Genomic DNA, 23043 nt, shown 5'->3' on the forward strand with positions numbered 1-23043 from the left:
TAATGGTACAGAGATTTTGTATGGGATGTTGAAAAAGTTCTGAGACTAGAATGAGGTGATGGTTACACAACATTGTGAATGTACGTAATGCCACTAAATTACTCATTTTAAAATTATTTAAATGGCAAATTTTATGTTATGCATATTTTACTAGAATGAAACAAAAACTTAATTTTATTTTCTCCTCCCTTAGATTGTTTTAAACTACCCTTGTAGGATAAGTGATGTCATCTACAAAGAATGGTTAGTAGTGCTTTTTTGTATTTTTCCTCTAACAAATATAATTTAAAAACATGTTCATCTGGCCTGGCCAGCATGGCTCAGTGGTTGAGCATTGAGCTATGAACCAGAAGATCACAGTTCGATTCCCAGTCAGGGCACACACTCAGGTTGTGGGCTCGATTTCCAGTGCAAGAAGCAGCTGGTCAATGATTCTCTCTCATCACTGATGTTTCTATCTCTCCCTCTCCTTTACTCTCTCTGAAATCAATAAAAAATATATATATTTAAAAAAAAAAACACACAACAACAAAACAACATGTTCATCTGATTTTCAATCACATAACCAAGTGAACGGGCATGGTTAGTGCCATATGCAATAGTCATGTCCTAGGCATTAATAATACCCATATTGAGATCCACATAAATGTCCCTCATGATAAGATTCTGACTACAGCCGTGAACTTCACCGAACATCTCCGCATGCAGGCACAGCTCCCTGGTGTTTACTGCTTAGGGATCACCTTGGTCTCCGGGCTTCGCAAGAGCAAACATTCCGTGTCCTTTTGCACATGGACGGCCCTGCTGATGAAAATGTTGATGGGAAAGGGTCTGAGGTGCTGTGTCTCTGTCTCCTGCTCCCTGGTCAATTTCTCGTGGGATATAGTTTTCATCTTTCACAGGGAACAGATTCCTGTTAATAAATGGATGACCATGCTGTTCCCACTGAATCAAAATGCCTTTCAGCATCCAGAAGCATGTGGCTGAAAGACCCCAGTTCCACGGTGGTCGAAATATTTGAAGGCTAGTGGAAAATAAGTTGATAAATCTCTTAACAAAAGGAAAATAATGATGAAATTTTAAAATGCACACAACATGTCTAAAATTCTATCCAAGATCATTTCTAGCTAGAATAGATGTGCTGCCTATGGGAGGTAGTGAACTTTACCAAATACATTAAAATCTTAACAAAATTTTGAACATAAGATGAAGAAGAAAAATGTTAATATTTGTGAATAAAATATAAAATTTAGCATTTTATTAAAAACCCTAATCAGAAAAGAAAATCAAAGAATTCTAATTAGGTAAAAATAATCTCCAAAATGCAATATAATTTCAAAATAAAATAACATACATACTTTCAGAACTTTTTGTAAGTAGTTAATCGTTGACACAGTGTTGAATCTCCCATGAGGTAAATAAGTTTCATTTTACTCCATCTGTTGCAAAATGCTGTGACCCGCCTTTTCCACAGTATGACCCCTGGGAGAGGTATCTTCATTCCAAGCTGGCATTTCTAAGTTCTAACTCTCTGGCAATAAAAATTCCCTCAGTAAGTCATTTTTATTACCACAAATAATTTAGGAAACACCTTTCTCGTTTTCTCCCCCACCCCTTTCTCTTTTCCCTCCACCCTCCTCTATCTCTGCCCTCTGCTCTTCCACAAATATTGGTTAAACAAGTTCATCGTAAAGGGGGGATACAACGTTCCCGCTGAATCGTTTTTCCTGGTGCGGGATAGATTTTCTCCTGCGCATTCACAATGTTTCCGTGGCTTCAGCCCAGGCCACTGGACCGGGAGACAGCTAGCCAAATCAGGAGGAAATGTTCGGCCGTGAAACAGCAGAACCCGGTGTCCCCGCTGAACTCTGTGCTGATGACAATGGCCTTGCTGAATTGTAAATCTCCCCTCCCCAAGCTACTTACAAGGGAAAACTCTTGAACATTTATGAAATGAGTGCCACATATATCTTACTTTGTGTGTGCCAGAATCATGTTCTCTGGCTAATTCTAAAACCCCTTAAATGTTTCATTGCTGTGCTCAGAACTGAACGTAATAGTCTGTGTGGTCTGATTAGGGCAGAGAAAGACAGGACCCATTACCTCCTTATTCTGAATACTCCGCTATAAAAGAAGCCTAGTCCTGTACACCAAATGGGTGGGGGTTCCATTCCCAGTCGGGGCACATACGCAGGTTAAGGGTTTTATCCCCAGTCAGGGCTCATAGGAAAGGCAACTGATCTCTCTCTCTCTCTCTCTCTCTCTCTCTCTCTCTCTCTCTCAAATCAATAAATGTATCTTCGATGAGGATTCTTTTAAAAAGTAGCCTAAGCTGTATTCACTGACTCATATCAGGCTTCCACTAGGTAACACTCAGCACATTTTTATATTTGTGCCACTTTAACCCTTTGCACTCGCTTGCTTTTTTCTCGATTCCTTTATTCTAATGCTAACCGTGTCGAGTCACACTCGACATCCGAGTGCAAAAGGTTTTAAAGCCACACCTTCTTTGTCACCTACCTAGAGTGTTGGGATTTGGGGTATAAGCTTAGGAACTTAAACTTATCCGTATTAAATTATACCAGGTTTATAAATGGTTCTGAAAAATAACAGTCTGGCACTATCTTCTAAGAAACCACCAACTTTACTAGAAATCACTGTCCAGGCAACAGAGAAACCAGAGAGATTAAAAGGACTCAAGTTGCCTCAAGAATCTAAGAACCTTCTTTGGTGTAAAAGTTGGGCATGGAAGATGGTTGCCATGGCAGAAAAGGGAACTGACTTTTCCACAGAGCGTGAACTTTAGAATGGGTTCTTTATTTATACCTATGTTCTCCACTGGGATTTGCAAAATTCTTTGCCTAGAGTAGGTCCTCAATAAACATTTGCTGAATTCATGAACAGAGTGAATGTAGGCTCTGTTGACTGTTATAACAGAAATCTTTTACTTTTCTGAAATTCACTTTAATTTCAGAGTAACAGAAACATCACTTTTATGAGTGAGATGGTTTTATATTGACCACTGAAGTCCATGTGGTAAAATTGAGGGCGGGGGGGAAGAATCACAAAAATTGCTAGTTTATGGGCCTTTGACTGAGATGGTTCGGCTGAAAAACAGGGTAGAAACCACCAAAGGTATTTCCTAACTCCGAGTTCCACCTGACACATTTTCACAGAGCACCACTGCCCAATTATTGGCTTTTCAGAAATAAATCTCAAGTTTAAATAAAAATAACCTGTAGATCCCTAGCCGGTTTGGCTCAGTGGATAGAATGTCAGCCCGTGACTGAAGGATCCCAGGTTTGATTCCTGTCAAGGGCACGTACCTTGGTCTCAGGCTCCCGGCCCTGGTTGGGGACATGCAGGAGGCAACCAATCGATGTGTTTCTCTCACATCGGTGTTTCTCTCTCTGTCTTTCCCTCTCCCTTCCACTCTCTCTAAAAATCAATGGGAAAATCTCCTCAGGTGAGGATTTAAAAAAATAACAACAATAACCTGCACATTTTGAGAATAGGTAGCTGAAATTAAGGGTTGCCAAGTTTTTTTACATCTGACTCCAGACAAAAATGCAACTCCTACAAAAATAAAATCTCTTCTATAAAACCCAAAACAATTGATGCTATTTGTCACAGGAAATGAGAGATCAAAATGGCAAATGTCACCCCAGTCGGTTTGGCTCAGTGGATAGAGCATCGGCCTGCAGACCAAAGGGTCCCGGGTTTGATTCCAGTCAAGGGCTTGTACCTTGGTTGCAGGCTCCTCCCCAGCCTGGGCCCTGGTTGGGGCTTGTGCAGGAGGCAACCAATCAGTGTGTTTCTCTCATATCGATGTTTCTCTCTGTCTTGCCCCGTCTCTTCCACTCTCCCTAAAAATCAATGGAAACATATTCTTCTGTAAGGATTAACAAAAATTTTTTTAAAAAATAACTGATTGACAAAAAAAAGAAAAAATGCCTTGTATATATAGAAAAAAGAATTTTAAAGGTAAATGTCAAATACCTCTTAAAATAAGAATGTCCTTCAAGTGTATAAATTGTGAACATAACAAGCAATAGCACAATAGACTTACTGTTGCATTGTAAGACCTTGCTGCAGGTAAAGTCAGCAATTCAACTCCCACGTTGGACCTTCAAAAAAATGGAAAGCCTGATACCTTCCCAGATATTGAAGTAAGAATTAATCACTGGTTAAGGTGGATTGAACCACCCTTAACTTTCTCTGTAGATTTTTTTTTCTTTATTTGGACTTATTTTAGATATTCTGGGGGAGTGAATGGGTTAGAATTCTGAAAAACTGTTCTCCTGCTAATACCAGGAGTCTGGAGATCCAGAGGGAGTCACTCATGTTCCATGTCAAATTAATCAGAAATATATTTCTTTGCATTTCCTTCTAATTTTTTAATAAGCCATCTCTGCACACTTGACCACCTGTAGTAATTTGGGCTTTCATTGGCATTTTCCCAGCGCTTCTCCACCTTGTGCATGCATCAGAGTTATGTGGAGTGCTTGTTGCCACTCAGATGGCTTGGCTTCATCCCCACAGCTTCTGATTCAATAGTTCTGGGAGCTTGAAGAGAAATCTGCACCCCCAGGTTTGCAGCAGAATTAGTCACATTAGTCATGCGTGAAAATAACCTATGTGTCTGTCAGTGGGTGAATGGATAAAGAAAGTGTGGCCTATACTAGTATATAAATTATTCAGCCTTAAAAATGAATGAAATCCTGCCATTTGTGACAACATGGGTGAAGCTGGAATATATTATACTAAGTGATATAAGCAAGATACAGAAAATGATCTCATTTTTTGTTGCTGTTGAATTTTAAAAAGCCAAACTCAGAGTAAAATGGTGGTTTCCAGGGTTGGGGGCTGGTAGAAATAGAGAGATGATGGTCAAAAGGCATAAACTTATAAAAGGACTAAGTTCTGTGACTTAATATACAGCATGGTAACTATCCTATATAATAAAAGCATAATATGCAAATCAATGTAATCCTATCTAATAAAGAGGGAATATGCTAATTGACCATCATGCCCTCATAAAGATGGTGGTGTCCACAACCAATAAGGAGGGAATATGCTAATTGACTGCCACGCCCTCAAAGATGGAGGCGCCCAGAGCCACAAGATGATGGCACCCAGTCCCCTCAGCCCCGCCGGGGTGGCAGGTGCATGGCACAGCCGGGTCCGCCCCAAGGTGGGTCCAGCCACTCCGTGCGCCTGCCTCCGGAGTCCCCTAATCCCCTCAGCCCCCCAGCCACCAGGACCAGCCCGAGGCGCAGGCAAGCCTCGGAGGTGGCTGCCCAGCTGCCCAGAGCTGCCCGAGGCTCAGGTAACCAGGGCCGACCGAGGTTTGCGCTGCCGGCAGTGGCAACAGCAGAGGTGTGATGTCTCCTTCCCCTGATCACCAAGTCGCCTCCTGCCCCTGAGGGCTTCCGGACTGAGAGATGGGGCAGGCCAGGCTGAGGGACCCCCCCTCCAGTGCATAAATTTCCATGCACCGGGCCTCTAGTACTATATACTAAAAGTGTAATATGCAATCAATGGAACAACAGAAGGATAGGTCGCTATGACATGCACTGACCACCAGGGGGCAGACACTCAATGCAGGAACTGCCCTCTGGTGGTCAGTGCGCTCCCACAGGGGGAAGTGCCGCTCAGCCAGAAGCCAGGCTCACGGCTGGTGAGCACAGCGTTGTGGCGGAGGCCTCTCCCACCACCGCTGCAGGTGGGCAGTAAGGAGCGTGGGGCCCCAGACTGGGAGAGGGATGTCTGACTGCCAGCTTAGGCCTGATCCCTGGCCCCTGAGGGGTCCTGGACTGCGAGTGTGCAGGCCAGGCTGAGGGACCCCTTTCCCCCCAGTACATGAATCTCGTGCACCAGGCCTCTAATACTTAATAATAATGTAGTCTATCCTTACAATTTGCTGAGACAGTGTATCTTAAGTGTTCTCACCACACACACACACACACACACACACACACACATAAATGCTCTGTGAGGCGATGGATATGTTAATCAGCTTGTTTGTAGTAATCATTTCACAACAGATAAGTATATCAAAGCATCACATTGTAACCTTAAATATATACAATTTTTATTTGTTACTCATTTTCCAGGGCATCAATGAGGGGAAAGGAGGACATATGTAATACTTTCAACAATAAAGAATTATTTTATATAAATAAATAAGTAAATAAATCATTTTTTTCAAAATTGAAAAGGTTTGTCTGAATCCCAGGAAAGGATTCGTTTAGGTCAAGTGAGAATAATATTCCCCTCAGCTAGCGGGACAGAGGCTGGAGAAGTGAGAGGCCAGGGAAGCTGGCAGTGAGGGCTGCATGGCATGCTAGAGTCATGGGAGACAGCGCTATAGCCCATTGACCTTTGTGTAAGGTAGACTGAGATTCCAATTCTAACTTTGCACTTACTAGATATGTGACTTTGGCCAAGCTACTTAATATGTCTGTGCTTACATGTCCCCGTGTGGAAAATGGGCATGATAATGACCACCACAGAGTGCTTTACTGTGGATCCCATCGGACCTATTTTGGCACAGGATTAAAATTTCTCTCAGTGAGAAACTTGCACTTGGTCAAATATTTATTCCCCCAAATCTATTCCAGGTAAGGTTGAAGCTGACAAAAGATACCAATACCTGGCCTTCTAAATTTAGTTACCAATGCCAAACTTTGATGAGGCATTAAAATTAAGATGAAAAATATGTCTCCATGGTAAAAAGGCATCTTATCTTAGTATTGAGCATACATATGTGTATACAGGTGTGTATTACATTTCAGAAGGGTGTCCATAACATTAGACCATAACATAAATGGAAGAATCATCACAACTGTGTTTTCTGTATGATGTCTTCTCATGTGGTAGCCTCTGTTTATATTTTCCCATCATTATTATCAATAAAACTCTTAAATTTAAAAATAAAACAAACTTTTTTGACTTTGAAGGAGTGAGTGTCTGAAGAGATAGCGCCTGAATCTGTAGTCAGGAACGGCAGAAAGAGTCCTGCTGGGAAAGTGTACTCACTGTGTTATAAACGAAAGGGAACCAGGCTTAGTCTCTGGACCTGTGGGATGAAAAAGTGTCATAGAGCCTGGCTTGGGCCAATGAAGGGACCCTGGGGCTCAGTGACAGAATAGAATGATCCCTGGGAGTTCTTGGATATGGAATCACTCGTGAAGTCCAATTCCTAATACACATACTAACTCATCTGTGAGGAGACTCAAATCTCTGCTTCCATGCAGTAGAGAAAGAGCTGGACAGTTTGAACAGAGCCAGGGATCCGGGGAGGAAATGTGTCTATTGGGAAGTAAACAGGGCCAAGCAGACTACTGTCATGAACACAGGCCACTTGAGAAGCATTATGGGACCTAAAACACAGGCAGGTCTGCCAGACCCGGGCCTGGGGATTTCCTGAGAGCAGCAGGGACAGTGTACATGGAAAGTCCCTCCAACAGGCTGCAATGAGGACCATCTCAAGAGGGAGCCAGGTGTGGCCAACAGGGAAGATAGAATCAGCACAGGTGGTCTCTGCCCTTCGAATTAAGGCATGGATTGGAGACCTTCAGAACAGGCAAGCCTCTATGTCTCCATGACCATTTTTCCTTTTGTTATTTGTAAACCATTTATTCGAAAAAGTCTAGCCTCTTTGGGACAAACTATAGAAAAGATATTTTTCCATACCTTGATTGAGAAAACAAAAAGAAGAGAGGGTGAGATAGGGTTGAAAGGAAAATCTTGTCAGCATTATGCCCTGCATCCTGCCCTTGAATTGGGTTTGAATTTGAATCTCTAGGATATTATGCTATCCAGCTTGCTCTCCTGAGCCCACATTAGAAAACCAAGGTATTTATACAGCAGGGCTTCTCAAACTGTGGAACCAAGTTCCTGAAAATGATCCATTAAGTTCATGTTCCATGGTCAAGTCATTTGGGGAAATGTTTTGTGCTCTATCCCCACTTGAAGAGATACATACTAAAGTTGCTTTGAAGGACTGCTGCAAAGAAACCTGTTTAATTGTTCTCCCAGATTGTATGTCACTTATTCTTTCCCCCAACGGGTACTGAGATGTCCTAGGTGTTAAGCATTATGCTTGGCCTGTGAGACAAAGCAGTGGCCATTAATGGCTTCCTGTCATACATAGATGGCCTCTACGGTGCTTCCTACCCATCTGGCCTCCTCTCTCCTTCGCATTCCAGCCTCAGTGGTCCCTCTCGGGATTCCTGGGACATCCCAGCATGCTCTTGCCTCAGGCCCTGTCCCCTCTCTAGGGAATGTTGTTTCCCCCAGAATTCGCATGGCTCACTTCCTCACTTCCTTCAGGTTGCTACTCAAGACAGGTCTTACCTGACCACTTTTTAAAATAGTGTCCCCCATCACCTACAAAACCCCTTATTCTGATGACTTTATGTTACAAACCTATTTGTTTATTTGTTTGTTGTCTTTCTCATCCACTAAAATGTTGACTTCCAAGCATCTAGAGCTATATCTGGAATACAGAATGTGCTAACAACTATTTATAAACTGAATGAATGCATGCATGGTGAAAAATAGAGGGTTGCCTTACAAAGCTTACGAAGTAGCAGAAGATATAAACATGTATTGAAAATTTGATAGTGTAGTAAGTGTTCTGATTGGAGAACAGAATGCAGATGTGGAGGAAATGCCATCTGAAGCCAGGCGTGTGACGTGCTAAGGTTGAAAGGGAACATGGTCCGTTTGTGAAATAAAAGTTAAAGTGAGGCAAGACACTCCAGAGCTTGGAAAGTTCTGTAAACATATTAAAGAGTTTGGATTTCATCCTCAGAGCATTAAGGTCATATTAATGGTTTTAAGCAAGGAAATGTAGAAGTCATCTGTGTTTAGAAACACCAGTCTGGGTACAGTGTGGAGAACAGATGGAAGGAAACAAGACTGTAGGCAAGAAACCCAGCTCTGGAGTTGCTGTAGCCTAATTGAGGCACAATGATGGTTTATACAAGGACAGGGGCAACAACAGGGAGTGAAGTGTCTGGGCTCAGCAGATATTTGGGAGGTACAATTCATAAAATTTGGCAATTCATTTGCTGTAAAGGGTAGACTACATAATGCTACCATTCACCCCCCTTTTGTATTTTGCAAAGCATCTATTAATACTTTATAGGATTGGTATTCCATGGAATACATGATAGGAAGTGATGGGCTATACAAAATTACTGAATCTGGAAGTATTATAACCATGGAGAACTATATATGTAGAAAACACTTCTTTGGTTATACTCCTTTTAGCAAATTGGATCACTAAAACCACAGTTGTAGAGGTGACCTGTATGGGGCCCTGTGATTTTACTACCAGCTAAGTGACTCTGAGCAATAGGTCTAATTAACCCTAGTCATTAGTAATAGACAAATAAAGGAGTCTGATTAGGAAAAGTTGGTCTGAACCAAATCTGCCCTTTTGTATCAATTACTGTATTTGAAGTCACTGGCATAAGAATTAACTATGTAGCTTGGCCAGCATGGCTCAGTGGTTGAGCGTTGCCCTGTGAATCAGGAGGTTATGGTTTGATTCCTGGTTAGGGCATATGCCCAGGGTGCAGGCTCAATCCCCAGTGTGGGGCATACAGGAGGCAGCTGATTCTCTCTCATCATTGATGTTTCTGTCTCTCTCTTCCTCTCTGAAATATCTTTAATTAATTATATAAAACTAGAGGCCCTGTGCACGAATTCATGCACCAGTGAGGTCCGTCAGCCTGGCCTGCAGGATCGGGCCAAAACCAGCTCTCTGACATCCCCTGAGGGTTCCCGGATTGCGAGAGGGCACAAGCCAGGCCAAAGGACCCCACCGGTGCATGATCAGGGCTGGGGAGGGACACAGGAGGTTGGCCAGCCGAGGAGGGACTGCGGGTGGGCTCCAGGGTGTATCCAGCCCATCTTGCTCAGTCCTGATTGGCTGGACCCCAGCAGCAAGCTAACCTACCAGTCAGAGCATCTGCCCCCTGGTGGTCAGTGCATGTCATAGAGAGCAGTTGAGTGGTCAACTGTCTGCCCCCTGGTGGTCAGTGCACATCATAGTGAGCAGTTGAGTGGCCTTAGCATATCATTAGCATATTACGCTTTGATTGGTTGAACGGATGATCAGACGACTGGACACTTAGCATATTAGGCTTTTATTATATAGGATAAGTATATGTTATTTGCTGATTGATTTTGAAGTATTTACCTTTGCCATTTATATAACTTAAGAAGTGATCCCCTCAATAAGTCTAGTACCCACCTGGCACCATCCATAGTTATTACAATAATATTGACTATATCTCTATGCTGTACTTTACATCCCCATGACTATTTGAAACTACCAATTTGTACTTCTTGATCCCCTTACCTTTTTCATCCAGGTTCCTAAGTCTATTTTCTGTATCAATGAGTTTGTTTCTGTTTTGTGTATTTATTTTGATTTTTGGATTCCACATGTAAGTGAAATCATATAGTACTTGTCTGTCTCTGTTTGACTTATTTCACTTAACATAATACCTTCTAGGTTCATCCATGTTGTTGCAAATCGTAAAAGTTCATTCTTTTTTATGGCCTACTAATATTCCATTGTGTATATGTACCACATCTTCTTTATCCAATTATCTATCAATGGACACTTATGTTGCTTCCATATCTGGGCTATTGTATATGAAATGTCCTTTTAGGTCTCTTGTTACAGTCTTTGTGTTAAAGTCTATTGCAAGATGGCACAGGCCAGGACAAAGGACCCCACCGGTGCATGATCAGGGCCGGGGAGGGACACAGGAGGTTGATATCAGCATTAATTACTACCCCAGCTCTTTTTCCGATTTCAATTTTCTATGTTTTCCTCATTTCAGCTATTATATTCTTAATTCCTAACTTTTAAAAAAAAGCATTTTTATTTATTTCAGAGAGGAAGAGAGAGATGGAAACATGAATGATGAGAGAGAATTGTTGATCAGCTGCTGGCTGCTTCCTATACCTCATACCCCCTCCCCCTCACTGGGGATTGAGCCTACAACCTGGGATCCAACTGTGATCTCCTGGTTCATAGGTCAATGCTCAACCACTGAGCCACGCTGGCTGGGCTTAATTTCTAACTTTTTAAAATGTTTCCCAGCTCTCTGTTGAAGCTCTCACTGAGTTTATCTACTCGTTTCTTACGTTTCTTGAGCATCCTTATAACCAGTGTTTTGAACTCTGCATCCAGTACATGGCTTGCCTCCATTTTGTTAGTTCATTTTCTGAAATTTTGTCATTTTTTCATTTGGGACATGTTTGTCTCCTCATTTGGCCGCCTCCCTGTGTTTGTTTCCATGTAGGAGGTAGGTCTGCTATGTCTTCCAGCCTTGGCAGAGTGGCCTTATGTAGCAGATGTCCTGCGGCTCTTGTGGCAGTCAGCCATGTTCACAACATAGCTTCTCCCAGGCACCGCCACGTTCAGCACATGCAGCTACCACTGCAGATCACTTCAGAGCTCCTGCCAGGTGGCCTGAGGCTGGGGCTGGGCCACAGGCAGCAGCTGATCTGGACCTGCACCAGAGCCCCTCTCTTTGTTCATCATAACTATTGTCAAAGACGTTTTTAGAACAATGTAAGTAGTTATCCCAAAACAATTATGCAACATCACATATATCATATTCTAATAAATAATTGCATGAATGAAAGATTCATGAAAAATTCATCTTTTTTCTTAATTTTATTTTTTCAATTAGTTTACATCCAATATTATTATGTATTAGTTTCAGTGGTACAGCACATATAATCATATACTTAATGATTTCAAGTATCTACCTGGCACAATACACAGTTATTACAATATTATTGGCTATATTTCCTTTGCTGTACTTTAAATCCCCATGAATATTTTATAGCCACCAATCTGTACTTCTTAATAATTTCATCTTTTTCACACAGTCCCTAACACCCCTCCCTTCTGGCCAACATCAGTCTGTACTCTGTATCTGTCTGTTTCAATTTTGTTTGCCTATCTGTTTTGTTCTTTAGAGTCCACATATAAGTGAAATCATCCTATATAAAAGCCTAATATGCAAATCAACCAAATGGTGGAATGACCAGCTGGCAGCAGGCAGGGCTGGTGAGCGGGCGGTGCCAGGCCAGCCAAGGCAGGTGCCAGAGGGCAGAGGGAGGGGACGGCAATCGGGGGATGGCGGCAACTGGCAGTAGTGAAGGGGTGATCGGGAGGCAGGGTCGACTGCTCACCAGCCAGTGCCATCCCCCGATCAGCCAGTCAGTCACCTCCCACAGAGGGAGGCCACTGGCAGTGGTGGCGATCGGCCCGCCGGTCACCTCCTGTAGAGGGAGACCACCAGCAGCAGCGGCAGGAGGATGGGGAGTGGGGCCAGAGCTTCCCCCATAGGGAGAGCACCACTCAGCCACAAGCCGAGCTGATGGCTGGCAAGCGTAGCGGCGGTGGCAGGAGCCTCTCCCACCTCTGTGGCAATGCTAAGGATGTCTGACTAAAGCTTAGGCCCACTCCCCTTCACCCTTAGGCAGCTTAGGGGAGCGGGCCTAAGTCATTAGTCAGACATCCCCCAAGGGCTCCCAGACTGGGAGAGGGTGCAGGTCAGGCTGAGGGACCCTCCCAAGTGCATGAATTTTCATGCACCGGGCCTCTAGTCTATATATATAAAAGCTAAGTGACCAGAATGACAGAACACCCAGAACAACTGGAACGACAGGTCCCTATGACCCACCCTCCGGTGGCAAACTGGCCCAATTGAGCCCTGATCGGACCTCCCACAACCTCCCATGACCCCTCCCCATGGCTGGCTCCACCCCCAATTGGGTCCCCCAACCCGATCGGGGGCAGGGCCCATAGGGGTGGGCCGGCTGGACCCCACCTGTGCACGAATTCATGCACTGGACCTCTAGTAGTTTAATATCAGGTAGCATGATTCCTCTAACTTTATTCTTCTTTCTCAAGATTATTGAGGCTATTCATGATCTAGTGTGGTTTCATATAAGTTTTTGGAATATTTGTTCTTGTTCTGTAAAATATACCATTGGTGCTTTTTTAAAAAATCTTTATTGTTGAAAATATTACATGTGTCCCTTTTTTCCCAGTTGACACCTTCTAGCCATTGGTATCTTGATAGGAATTGTGTTAAACCTATAGATTGCTTTGGGTAGTATTTACACAATTAAATACTACTCAGCCATAGAAAAGAAGGAAATCTTACCTCTTGTTACAGCATGGATGGGCCTGGAGAGCTAAGTGAAATAAGCCAGTCAGGGAAAGACAATTAGCACACGACTTCACTCATATGTGGAATCTAATGAACAAAATAAACAAAGTGGAGACAGACTCATGGATACAGAGAACAGACTGACAACTGTCTGAGGGGAGGAGGTTGAGGGATGGGTGAGAAGAGAGAAGGAATTAAGCAAAGAGAAAGAATCATGAGCACAGACAACAGAATGGTGATTTCCAGAGGGAAAGAAGGATTGAGGGAAGTAGAAGAGGGCAAAGGAAGAATAAATGGTAATGGAAGGAGACTTGACTTGGGATGGTAAACACAAAATACAGATGATGTCTTGTGGAATTGTGCACCTGAAACCTATACAATTTAATTAACCAATGTCACTCCAATAAATTCAGTTTTAAAAAAACTATGTGCAAATTTTATTGGTGAAAATGGAGACTTACTATTATTTTAAATTATATTTAAATACCAGTGTGTTTCAACCTTAGTTTCCTTCAAATATTTCCTTCTTCTCCTCTCAATGGTCTATTTCCTTTGACCAATTCTTTAATTTTGATTTCAATGCTTTTATTTCTCAGTTCTTTATATAATAAACATTGTAACAGTTAGTCTCTCAATTTTACACAAAATGTATTTATCAATTTACTGCTTGACAGTTTTAGAGGTATTTAATATTTAAAGCACTGAAAAATTACTTTGTCACACAACTTGTATTGCTTCTTATCTTAGACTGTTCTCCACACTTTAATTTTCTAAATATTCAACTCTATTTTTTCTATACTTTTCTCCACAACCTCTGCAACACTTGTCTTGTTGATCATAGCCATCCTAAAAGTTTTTTCATGTACTTTTTACCCAGTTTCCCTAATCGTGACAGCTTTCAAAATTCCAGTAAAATATCACAACCAGCAAGAGGACACTGATATAGTCAAGATATAGAACATTTCCATTACCAACCATAAAGCTCCTTTAGGTTGCCTTTTTTTAGCCACACCTATTTCCTCCTACCCCACCCTCCCTAATCCCTTAACTCCTGGCAACCATTTTTCTGTTCTCTAGTTCTATAATTTGTCATTTCTATCATTTGTTAGACTAAAAAAGTAAACACAGATAAAAATCCTTGCTTTTATGTAGGTCACCTTGTAGTAGGTCAAGATAGACAATCGTCAATTAACATAATAAATAGATAAATTATACAGTATTTTAATTTAGAAAGTAAAGGGTATTATTGGGGAAAAATGTCAGGATGAGGGAGATATTAAGAGATGGAGATGAAGCTGTTTCTAGTATTAAACAAATGATTGTGTAACAAGTGATTAAAGTAGGCTGAGACTGGAGGCAGGGAAACTAATTAGAAAACTATTTCAACACCATAGACAAGAAATGACAAAGGACTAGGACTAAAGCAAGACAATGAGGGTGGAGAAAACAGGATAGATTTGAGAGATATCTAGGAGGTAGAATTTATGAGACTGCTTGTGGAGAGAGTTTTGGCTTGGTTGACTAATGAACTGTGACAACACAGGAGAGGAAGGAGAAGAGCAGGCAATTTGTTTCCAGCTGATGCTGGGTTTTTGTTTTTGCCAAGGAGGGTGGTGGGAGATGATAAATCAGTGCATTTCTCTTTGCTGGGGACACGAGTGGAAGACTGAGGTGGAGATTCCCGATAAGCAGCACATGCAGGGTGTGGCAAAAGCAGGTTTACAGGTGTTGCTAAAAAAATAATGCAATGATTAATAAACAATAATAGAGGAATAAACTCTTGTGTACTCGCAATGGTAAATCTACTTTTTCCCACCCTGTATTTCAAGAGTGGGAAACAGAATAAATCTCAGTTCTGGGAGTACATAGGCAGAGATTCTTAAACTTTACCCTAAGAATCATCTGGGGGGGGGGAGGGGGGCTTGTTAATACTTAGGCTCAGGCCTAAGAGATTTCAGTAGCTCTGGAATAGGACCTCAAATCTGCATTTTACATGTACATGCACAAACACAGGTGTTCAGGTCCAAACCTCACTTTAAGAAGCACTAATTTGGTAGTGTGCTGCGACCTGCACAGCAAGGTTCAGGATCTGAAGGAGGGGCCAATGCACAAATGAAAATGCTATACAAGAAATATGAATTTAGAAGGCATGGCGGGGGTGGGGGATGGGCAGGTGGAAACCTCTTTTGTGAAGAGGCTCACCAAGACTGGGTCCCATCTGCTTTTTATTCACTCTGAATACACATTTTCCCTTTAGCAATGCAGACAGGCAGATCAAAGGTAAAGTTTGGTATACAATGTAAAGATTATCAGTTTGGGAAATCACCTTGAGCCATTGCAATCACAGCAGGGCAGTTGCTCATATTCAGCCCTGCTGAATATCAAAGTCCATTGGCCTTCCAATGTCTCTTTTTGCACTTTTATGCTAATTGCTGTCTGCTTTAGCCTCCTGCAGTAGTGGATAGGATCTGAGCGTGTAAATTGAAGGATACAAGTGTGAAAAAGAAGAGGATTGAAGGAAGAAAGGTAGGTAGAGAACAAAAATATATAGGGAGGAATTGCAAAGAGAAACATTCTGAGCTGTGGTCGGAGAGCTCTATTATTCACCAGTTCACATCAATGCCTGAATGTCCTGGACTTGTGGCCCTTCTTGTTTGGAGCTGGGAGTTTCTATTAGACTAAGGCAAGAGACATTTTGAAAAGAAGTAGGGTTCAAATGTAGAAGAACCTTGAGTGGCTAAGGAGTTGCTCTGGTTCTGTCATGTATGAAAACCATGATGAAAGTATTTGATCGGGACAAGAGGATGATGAAGGCAGAAGTGTTGAAAGATCAGTTTTTTACTACCTGGTTGGGAAGAGGAGAAAGTGAAGCGAGATCAGTTAAGAAAGACTACAGAAAAGGAAAATAAAAGCACTAACTGAGCTATGCAAAGAATAAGAAAACTGCTGTGAAGAAGGCAGAGAACTGAAACGGGTTTAATTGGATTGGAGCCTCAGAGACAAAGGCAGGAGAGAATTTTTAGCCAGGATGATTAGAAGTGCCAAATTATATAGAGATGGCTGGAAATCCACCTGTCACTAAAAAAAATAATAATATCATAGATATTGTCAGAGGGATTTTGGCTAAACAGAGAACCGTCTCACCCACATCTGTTGCTGAGATGATATGCTTTTAACTTAAATTTTGCCTTGAGAAAGATGAGTATTCAAAGTCACTGTGATCTTCCCTGAAATTCTAAAAAAGAAAAAAATTCCTACCTTTATTTCTTTTAAAGACAATTAAATGGCCCAGAAAACTAAGATAAATATCAGCATCACCAGTAATTTATGAGCTATTGCATTTGGAAACTTAGTGAGTACACCATAAGAAAGAGGAGAAATAATCACACATTAAATAAATTAAACATGACATTGCTCTGTATATTTTGGTTCCTCTTTAGTGCTTTCCAGACAGGATTATGTTCTATATGCTGCTATCTCCTGCGTTTCTGGAAAGTTCCATTATATGTTATAATAGAAATCAGAAACAAACAACCCTCTTTGAAGCAGGGACTTGAACTGATTGAAGGTCTCCTGATTCCTGACCTTCTTCGGTTTGAAGTGACATCCAGGCTCTGAGCTATTTCTCTCATCAAGGTTTTTACCCAAAGCAACTGTTTACCCTAAGAAAAAAACATTTTTCTGGTGCCCTCCAATGAATCCTGGTCTCTAATTCTCTTGGATACACACGCATGCACACACATGTTTTTATCTGGTGCCCTTCCTCCCCAATCTTCTCTGCCTCCGGAGACTTCATCCTGAATCTCCCATTTGTGTCTTTAGGTAGACTGCTTCCACCTCAGGCTTTTAGTCTTCTCGTGCTGAAGAGGTTGAGAAAATTGCATAAAGGGAAAGGAGGCATTCTAGAGAATTGTCACTGTTGAATGGTTGGGATTTTAGTTTTGGTTTTTTAAGTCCAGAATCCCAAAAGTATGTGGCAAAGAGCTAAATTATGGCAGTTTTTCTCAAACTTTTTTGCCCAGACCCACAGTAAGAAAATCATATCAAAGCCTGTTTCAGGGCAGGCACACACACACACACACATACACACACACACACACACACACTACAAGTCTCATAAAACGACATTCATATTACTGCGTATTTTCTAGTTATTCTATTTTAATCCATTCCATTTTAACCCACTTCTAAAGTATTATTCATGTCCAAGTAAACAATTTTACTATACCAAAGAGCTGTAACGCACCATTTGAAAAGCAATGGCTGATGTGTTGCGCACCCTCCTGTCTCTGCCATTAAACGTGCAAATAAGAGTTGGGAGGTACCACACCTGTGGATGAATATTTCCTCCATCATATTCTCATACTCTCTCACAGGGATTACAGTTGTCCTGAGTATTTTGGTTAGAACAGTCTTTGCATTTATTTCAGGGCTGGAGTTTCCCTATAAGCTTCATTGATCAAAAGCTGAAGAGCCATTTGTGGCGACCGTGTGCCAGCTGGAATCACAGGCACCCCTTTCACAGAGCCAGAAGACGGACGCCAGGAGGGAGCGGTGAGTTTGTTTAGGGGATGGATGTGGCTAACCACAGCCCAGGATCACCTTTGGTTGAGACCTCACGTATTTCCGCGCAGTGCCCTTCCCCTTTCTTGCCTTGTTTTGCTGTCCTGCGGGATTCGTCACTTCCCCGGTAGCAGGAGCAGTGTCAGAAAAACTGGAAAGAGAGAGAGCAGAAGCTCTTGTCCACAGTTCCTGCACCACTGAGAATGGATTTGGCTGGTTCTTCTCAATCTGTGGAGTGCGTTCTGTTTATTTTTCCTTCCCCCGCTCCCCCCAGTTTATTTTGTTCATTAGATTCCATGTGCAAGTGAGATCATGTGATAATTGTCTTTCTCTGACTGTTATATTTTGCTCAGGATAATACTCTCCAGGTCCATCCATGCTGTTGCAAAAGGTAAGAGTTCCTTCTTTTTTTATTGCTATGTAGTATCTCATTGTGGAAATGTACCAAGGCTTTTTTATCCACTTATCTCCTGAGGGGCACTTGGGCTGTTCTAAATCTTAGCTATTGTACATTGTGCTGCTATGAACATAGGGGTGCATATATGCTTTCTGATTGGTATTTCTGGTTTCTTAGGATATATTCCTAGAAGTGGGATCACTGGGTCAAATGGGAGTTTCATTTTTAATTTTTCAAGGAAACTTCATATTGTTTACAACAGTTGCTGCACCAGTCTGCAATCCCAACCGCAATGTACTAGAGTTCCCTTTTCTCCACAACCTCACCAACACTTGTCCTTGGTTGATTTCTTGATGGTAGCCATTCTGACAGGTGTGAGGTGATACCTCATTGTCACTTTAATTTGCATCTCTCTGATGATCAGTGACTTTGAACATTTTTTCATGTCTCTTCACCATCTGTATGTCCACTTTAGAGAAGTGTCTATTGAGGTCCTTTGCCCATTTTTAAAATAGATTGTTTGTCTTCCTTTTGTTAAGTTGTATAAGTTCCTTATATATTTGGGAAATTAACCCCTTATTGGATGAATCATTGGCAAATATGTTCTCCCATACAGTGGGTTCTCTTTTCATTTTGTGGATGTTTTCTTTTGCTGTACAGAAGCTTTTTATTTTGATGTAGTCCCATTTGTTTATTTTCTCCTTAGTTTCCTTTGCCCTAGGAGATGTATCTGTAAACATATTGCTATGAAAGATGTCTGAGATTTTGCTACTTCTGGATACTTCTATAGTATCCAAAGGTAGGTCTCACGACTTACATTTAAGTCTTTTATTCATTTAGAGTTTATTCTTATTTATGATGTAAGTTGGTGGTCTAGTTTCTTTTTCTTTCTTTTTTTTTTTTTTTTTGCATGTATCTGTCCAATTTTCCCAACAACATTTATTGAAGAGACTGTCTTGACTCTATTGTATGTTCTTGCCTCCTTTATCAAATATTAATTGAGCATAATGGCTTACGTAAATTTCTGGGTTCTGTCCTGTTCCATTTATCTATATGCCTGTTCTTGTGCCAGTACCAGGCAGTTTTGAGTACAGTGGCTTTGTAGTGTAACTTGATATCTGGTATTGTGATCCCACCAACTTTATTCTTTTTTCTCGAGATTGCTGCAGCTATTCAGGGATCTTTTGGATTCCATATAAATTTTTGGAGAGTTTGTTCTAGGTCTTTGAAGTATGCCATTGGTATTTTAATAGGGATTGTATTGAATATATAGATTGCTATGGATAGTATGGACATTTTAATGATGTTGATTCTACCAAGACATGTACACAGTATATTCTTCCACTTGTTTATATCTTCCTTTGTCTCTTTTTTCAACATTCTGTAGTTTTCTGAGTACAAGATTTTTCCTTCTTGGTTAAGTTTATTCCTAAGTATCATAATTTTTTTTTGTTGCAATGGTAAATGGGATTTTTTTTTCATTTCTCTTTGTGGGAGTTCATTATTGGTGCATAAAAATGCTATAAATTTATGGGTGTTAATTTTGTATCCTGCTACATTGCTAAATTAATTTATTGAATCTAGTAGTTTTTTATGGAGTCTTTAGGGTTTTCTAGGTACAATATCATGTCATCTGAAAATAATAAGAGTTTTACTTCCTCCTTTCCAATTTGGATGCCTTTTATTTTTTCTTCTTGTCTGATCACTATGGATAGTATTTCCAGTACTATCTATAATAATAAAAATATAACATGCTAATTAGACCGGACATCCTTCCAGATGACCTTCCGGACGAAGCTGGGGCCGGAGGAAAGCCCGAGTCCCAGGTGCCAGAGGGAAGCCGGTGCTGGCATCCAGTGGAAGGAAGGCCTCCTCTTGCATGAATTTCGTGCATTGGGCCTCTAGTGTTGAATAAGAGTGGTGAAAGCAGACATACCTGTCTTGCTCCTGTTCTTAGGGAAAATGGTTTTAGTTTTTGCCCATTGAGTATGACGTTGGCTATAACATAACCTTTTGATGTTGAAGCATGATTCCTCTATTCCCACTTTGCGAGAGTTTTTATCAAAAATGGATGTTGTATTTTGTCAAATGCTTTTTCTGCATCAGTTGATATGATCATGTGACTTTTGTTTTCCAGTCTGTTTATGTGATGTATCACATTTATTGATTTTTGAATACTGTACCAGCCTTGCATCCCTGTAATGATGTATGATCTTTTTATTGTACAGGCAGTCCTCAGGTTATGTTGGACTCGACTAACGTCATTTCGTGGTTACATCGCCATCTCCCATTTACAGTTTTTATTAAAAAAAAAAAAAGTTCCGTCATTTCAACATATGTACATATGTACTTTATGTTTTTTATTATTTATTTACCACATGTAAAGGTCAGGAATTGTTATCTTTCTTTTACATTTTTTTTTACTGTTTCACTTCATTACTGCTGTGTATGTGCTCTATGTGAGTGACATAGGTGCTTATGTAGGTGGGTTCCGACTTACGGCGAAAATCGAGTTACGTTGCGCCATAGGAACTGATCTCTGACATAACCCGAGGACTGCCTGTATTGCTGGATCTGGTTTGCTAATATTTTTGTTGAGATTTTAGCATCTATATTCATCTGGGATATTGGCCTGTAATTCTCTTTCCTTGTAATGTCTTTATCACATTTTGGAATTAGGGTAATTCTGGCCTCATAATGAGTTTGGAAGTGTTCCTTCCTCTTGGATATTTTGGAATATTTTAAGGAGGATAGGTGTTAGTTCTTCTTTGAATATTCAGTAAAATTCCCCTGTGGACCTGTCCAGACCAGGGCTTTTGTTTACTGGAAGTTTATTTTATTACGTCTTCAATTTTGTCAGTTGTTATTGGCCTGTTCAGGTTTTCTGGTTCTTCCTAATTGAGTTTTGAATGATTGTATTTTTCTAGGAATGTGTCCATCTCATCCAGGTTGTCCAGTTTGTTATAAATAGTCATGCATAGTATTTTTATGATTGTTTGTATTTCGGTGGGGTCTGTTGTTACTTCTTTCCTTTCATTTTTTATTTTATTTGTTTCTTTGTTTCTTGATGAATCTGGCTAGAGGTTCATCAATCTTGTTTATCTTTTCTTTTCTTTTTTAATATATCTTATTGATTTTTTACAGAGAGGAAGAGAGAGGGATAGAGAGTCAGAAACATCGATGAGAGAGAAACATCGATCAGCTGCCTCCTGCACACCCCCTACCGGGGATGTGCCTGCAACCAAGGTACATGCCCTCGACCGGAATCGAACCTGGGACCCTTGAGTCCGCAGGCCAACGCTCTATCCACTGAGCCAAACCGGTTTCGGCTTGTTTATCTTTTCATTTCAAATAGCCAGTCTTGGTTTTTATTGATCATGAATTTTTTTTAGTCTCTGTGTCATTTATTTCTGCCATAATCTTTACTATTTCCTTCCTTCTACTTATTCTGTGCTTTTCTTGTTCTCTTTCTAATTATTTGTGTTGTAGTGTAAGATAGCTTATTAAAAGTTTTTGTTTGTTTGTTTTTCAAGGTAAGCCTGTAATGCTATGAACTTCTCTCTCAGAACTGTTTTTCACTGTGTCCCATAGGTCTTTGGGTTGTTGTTTTCATTGTTTCTAGGATGCTTTTTTATTACTTCCTTGTCCTCTTTGGTAACTCATTCATTGTTTAATAACATGCTATTTGGCCTCTATGTATTTGAATGTTTTTGAGTGTGTTTACTGTTGTTTATTTCTAATTTCATGTCATTGTGATCCGAAAAGATACTTGATATGATTTCAATCTTCTTGAACTTGTAGAGACTTAATTTGTGTCCTAACATGTACTCTACCTTTAAAAATGTCCCATGTGCACTTGAGAAAAATGTATATTCATCCCTTTGGGGTGAAATGTTCTGAAAATGTCAGTGAATTCCATCTGATCTAGTATGTCTTTTAGATTCACTGTTTCATTGTTGATTTCTTGTCTAGAAGATCCATCCAAAGATTTCAGTGGTGTGTTGAAGTCCCCTATTGTGATCGTATTACTGTTGGTCTCTCCCTTAAAATCCTCCAGAAGTGTTTTTATATATATTCGGATGCTCATCTGTTAGGTGCATATATGTCTTCCAAAGTTATATCCTCTTCTATCAAAACTTTTAGTATTATTGAGTAGCCTTCATTATCTCTTGTTATGGCCTTTACTTTGAAGTCTATTTTGTCACATATGAGTATGGCTACCCCAGCTCTTTTTTTTTCTTTTTTTTTTTCATTTCCATTTGCCTGGAACATTATTTTTCATCCCATGTGAGTCCTTTGTTCTGAGGCAGGTCTCTTGCAGTTAGCATATATATGGGTCATGTGCTCTTATCCACTCAGCTACCCTATGTCTTTTGATTGGAGCATTTAATCCATTTACATTTAAGGTTATTATTGATAGGTGCTTATTTATTGCCATTCTTATTCTTTATCATTGTGCTCTTCTCTTCCTCTTTATTTCTTCTTGCAACAGTCACTTTTGCATTTCTTGCAATGCTGGTTTGGTGGTAACACATTCTTTTAATCCTTTTTTGTCATAAATTACATTTGAGCTTTTAGATAATATTCTCATCTATCTAATAATAGGGTAATATGCAAATTGGTTGGGACGCCATCATGTAATGACCCATCAGCAGGCTGCATGCGCAGCAGGTGCGGGTGGGCGGGGACTTGCACTGCCCGGGGACGTGAGGCTTGCATCCCTGCCCCCTGCACTAGCCCAGGGACTTGAGGCTCGTGTCCCCACCCCTGGCAACAGGCCTGGGATGTGAGGCTCACATCCCTGCCCCCTGCACCAGCCTGGGGACATGAGGCTCACATCCCTGCTCCCAGCAAAGGGCAAAT

The 23043-nt window shown here is 41.0% G+C and overlaps 1 protein-coding gene across 1 annotated transcript in view; it reads right to left on the reverse strand.

Moving 5' to 3' along the window:
* Nucleotides 1-271: 271 nt before the first annotated feature.
* NXPE2 (neurexophilin and PC-esterase domain family member 2) overlaps nt 272-23043 on the reverse strand; it is a 35854-nt gene continuing 13082 nt past the window's right edge. Inside the window, 8 exon segments of the mRNA XM_054724974.1 lie at nt 272-295; nt 541-728; nt 731-843; nt 845-955; nt 957-986; nt 988-1024; nt 2505-2520; nt 16479-16588. Of these exon segments, the coding sequence (XP_054580949.1) occupies nt 272-295; nt 541-728; nt 731-843; nt 845-955; nt 957-986; nt 988-1024; nt 2505-2520; nt 16479-16588 (629 nt within the window).

Source organism: Eptesicus fuscus, chromosome 13, assembly GCF_027574615.1.
Source record: "Eptesicus fuscus isolate TK198812 chromosome 13, DD_ASM_mEF_20220401, whole genome shotgun sequence".
Lineage (NCBI taxonomy): Eukaryota > Metazoa > Chordata > Mammalia > Chiroptera > Vespertilionidae > Eptesicus > Eptesicus fuscus.